The sequence below is a fragment of the Chiloscyllium plagiosum genome, chromosome 43 (assembly GCF_004010195.1).
Source record: "Chiloscyllium plagiosum isolate BGI_BamShark_2017 chromosome 43, ASM401019v2, whole genome shotgun sequence".
Lineage (NCBI taxonomy): Eukaryota > Metazoa > Chordata > Chondrichthyes > Orectolobiformes > Hemiscylliidae > Chiloscyllium > Chiloscyllium plagiosum.
The window spans coordinates 12,544,307-12,547,317 of record NC_057752.1 but is presented as its reverse complement, the minus strand read 5'-3'; the positions used below and the strand labels follow the sequence as shown (position 1 = coordinate 12,547,317).

The following is a 3,011-nucleotide window of genomic DNA, read 5'->3' as shown; positions in this document are numbered from 1 at the left end:
CCTGTCCCCTGCCAGTCTCTCGATGCCCGGTGGCCTGCCCAGTGTGATTGTGCTTTTGTCTGGTCAGGATGTATTTTCGAATATCCAAGATGGCTGCCTCTCCTTGAGAAGGTCGGTGTGGTGAACTGTGACTTACTGTACACGGTGGCTGGAGCCATGGCTCTCCATCAATCTGCATTGGCAGCAGCTGCTTTGTCCCCTTGCCAGTCTCTCATTGACCTGTCCCCTGCCAGTCTCTCGATGCCCGGTGGCCTGCCCAGTGTGATTGTGCTTTTGTCTGGTCAGGATGTATTTTCGAATATCCAAGATGGCTGCCTCTCCTTGAGAAGGTCGGTGTGGTGAACTGTGACTTACTGTACACGGTGGCTGGAGCCATGGCTCTCCATCAATCTGCATTGGCAGCAGCTGCTTTGTCCTGACAGAGAGAGAGAGAGAGAGACACATACAAGGGCAAAGGTGAGCTGCCTTCATCAATGCAGCGACCAGAGATTGTGGGCCCGTGCGCTATTGGCCGCACAGCGCTCTCATTCCCGAGCGTCACTCTCACCTGATGATGACGTCAGAACATTGAGCCAATCGTTTCCCAGCACTCTTCAGGCCTGCGTAAATCTGCCCCATTTCAATCGCTCCTTCCAGGCCGACCACTTCCAGCAGCTTATCACTCAACTCTGCCAGGAGAAATACAACAGTCACGTCTCACTCACAAGGATCCAACGTATCCCTCCCTTCCCAGAAACCCTCACACCTCTGCCTCCAACTGACACCGAGGCCTAATCCTGGTGGGGACTATGTGTGTTGCATAGCTGGGGAATACCTGTCCATCTTTGGCAGAGGCAATCCCGGAGGGTCATCAGTGAGAGGTTTGGGGCATGTGCCATGACCCTGTGACCTCTAATCACATGCAACACTCAGGCAACTCCCAGGACAAAGCAACATCACATCCACTCCCTCTCCCACCGACGCTCAGTAACAGCAGTGTGTACCATCTACAAGATGCCCTGCAGAAACTCACCAAAGATCCTCAGGCAGCACCTTCCAAACCCACGGCCACTTCCATCTAGAAGCACAAGGGCAGCAGAGACATGGGAACACCACCCCCTGCAAGTTCCCCTCCGAGCCCCTCACCATCCTGACTTGGAAATATATCGCCGTTCCTTCAGTGTCACTGGGAACAGAATCCTGGAATTCCCTCCCTCAGGGCATTGTGGGTCAACCCACAGCACATGGACTGCAGCGGTTCAAGATGGCAGCTCACCCCCACCTTCTCAAGGGGGGCAACGAGGGACGGGGTAATAAATACTGGGCCCAGCCTGTGACTCCCACGTCCTACAAGTAGATTTGAAAAAGTAGTGCTGCATTAATTTATCACAGTTGGATGGCTTTTGGGAGCGGCAGCTGGTGGGGAGGACATCTGGGGTCCGGACGGAAGGGAATCGAAGGGAGCGGGGAACAGAGTGGGTGTGGACTGCTTTGTGAGGGTGGCTGGGTGAATGTAGAGACGGCAGGACCCTTAATCTCCATGAGTTGGTTGTCAGCAGTGGATCCCTTCCATCCCTCTGAGACAGAAGCCAGGGACCGGCCTGGAACCAATCCCGCTCCCTGTGCATTGGGATCCCAGCCAGAGGTCACTGGGTTATAGCTGCTCCACTGTCAGGTGAAGTCACTGTCTGAACTCAGACACGTGTACACAGTCGCCAAAGATCTCTCTCCACATTCCAGACTGGGGTCTCTCTCTCTCTCTCTCTCTGCTCTAGATGTCAGAGTCATGTTGTGGCTTCGAGTCCAAGCTGGGACCAGGGGGCTAATGTCTCTGGGAACATGGGTTTGAGTCCCACCCTATTGGCTGCTAGACATTCAGTTCAATGAATAAGTGTCGCAGTGAAAGCTACTCTAATGGTGAACATGGCACCAGCCAGAGTTGGTGGCATCTGTTTACTGCTGGAAGTCTGTTCAATGGAGAGGAACTCCATAATTCAGTAAGTTTTAACTTATGGATAAGGATAAGAGTACCCCACAATTGGAATTACTACACTGGGGGAAGGCGAGCTATGACTGTATTAGGCAGTAGATAGGGGAGGATGGCTGTTTGAGGGTAAATCCACATCTGACATGTGGGAATCCTCGCAAGGCCGGTTGGTTAGAGTTCAGGACACAGTCTGTTCCCGTGAAACTGAAGGATAAGGATGGCATGATACAGGAAGCTAGGATGACAAGAGAAATTGTGAGCTTCGTCAACCAGAATAAGAAAGGCAGATGTGAGGTTTAGGAACCTGAGGACAGACACAGCCCTGGAAGAATATGAGGAGTTATAAAGCGCTAAAAAGGGGCCATGAAATATCTTCGGCATACAAGATTAAAGATAATCCCAAGGTGTTTCGTACATGTATAAGGGGCAAGAGGGTAGACCGAGAAACTCAAGGACAAACGAGGGAATGTAACTGGAGGGTAGTGACTGAGGGCCTTAACAAATACTTTGTATCAGTATTTACAAAGGAGCAGGACCTCTGGATGGTGAGTCAAGAGAGGGGCGTGTTGATAATTCTTGGGAATGTTGTTATGAAAAAAGGAGAAGTTGTTGGGTGTTTTAAAAAGCATTAGGGTAGGACCCGATGGGATTGGAGGGAGTGACAGAGGTAATTGATGAGGCCAGGGTGGTGGATGCTGTCTATATGGACTTTAGCAAGCTCCATCATGGTGAAGTCACACGGGATCCGTGGTGAGTTGATAAAATGGATCCAGAACTGGCTTAGTCGTAGAAGACAGAGAGTAGCGATGGAGGAGTGTTTTTCAGACTGGAGCTCTATGACCAGTGGTGTTCTGCAGGGATCAGTGCTGAGACCCCTGTTGTTTGTAATAGATATAATGATTTGGAGGAAAGTGTAGGTGGCCTGATTAGTAAGTTTGCAGGCAACCCAAACATCACAGATACTGAGGAAGATTGCCAGATGGTGCAGCAGGAGACTTGGGGGGAGAAGTAGCTGATGGAGTTTAATCCAGACAAATGCGAGGTG

The 3,011-nt window shown here is 51.0% G+C and overlaps 1 protein-coding gene across 1 annotated transcript in view; it reads right to left on the bottom strand.

Moving 5' to 3' along the window:
• The window catches only part of LOC122543264 (diacylglycerol kinase gamma-like), a 14,386-nt gene that overhangs the window by 8,701 nt on the left and 2,674 nt on the right, over positions 1-3,011 (bottom strand). Inside the window, exons 3-4 of the mRNA XM_043681742.1 lie at positions 548-668; positions 355-415 (exon numbers count right to left, since the gene is read on the bottom strand). Coding sequence (XP_043537677.1) covers positions 355-415; positions 548-668 — 182 coding nt within the window. The remainder of the gene's footprint in view (positions 1-354; positions 416-547; positions 669-3,011) is intronic.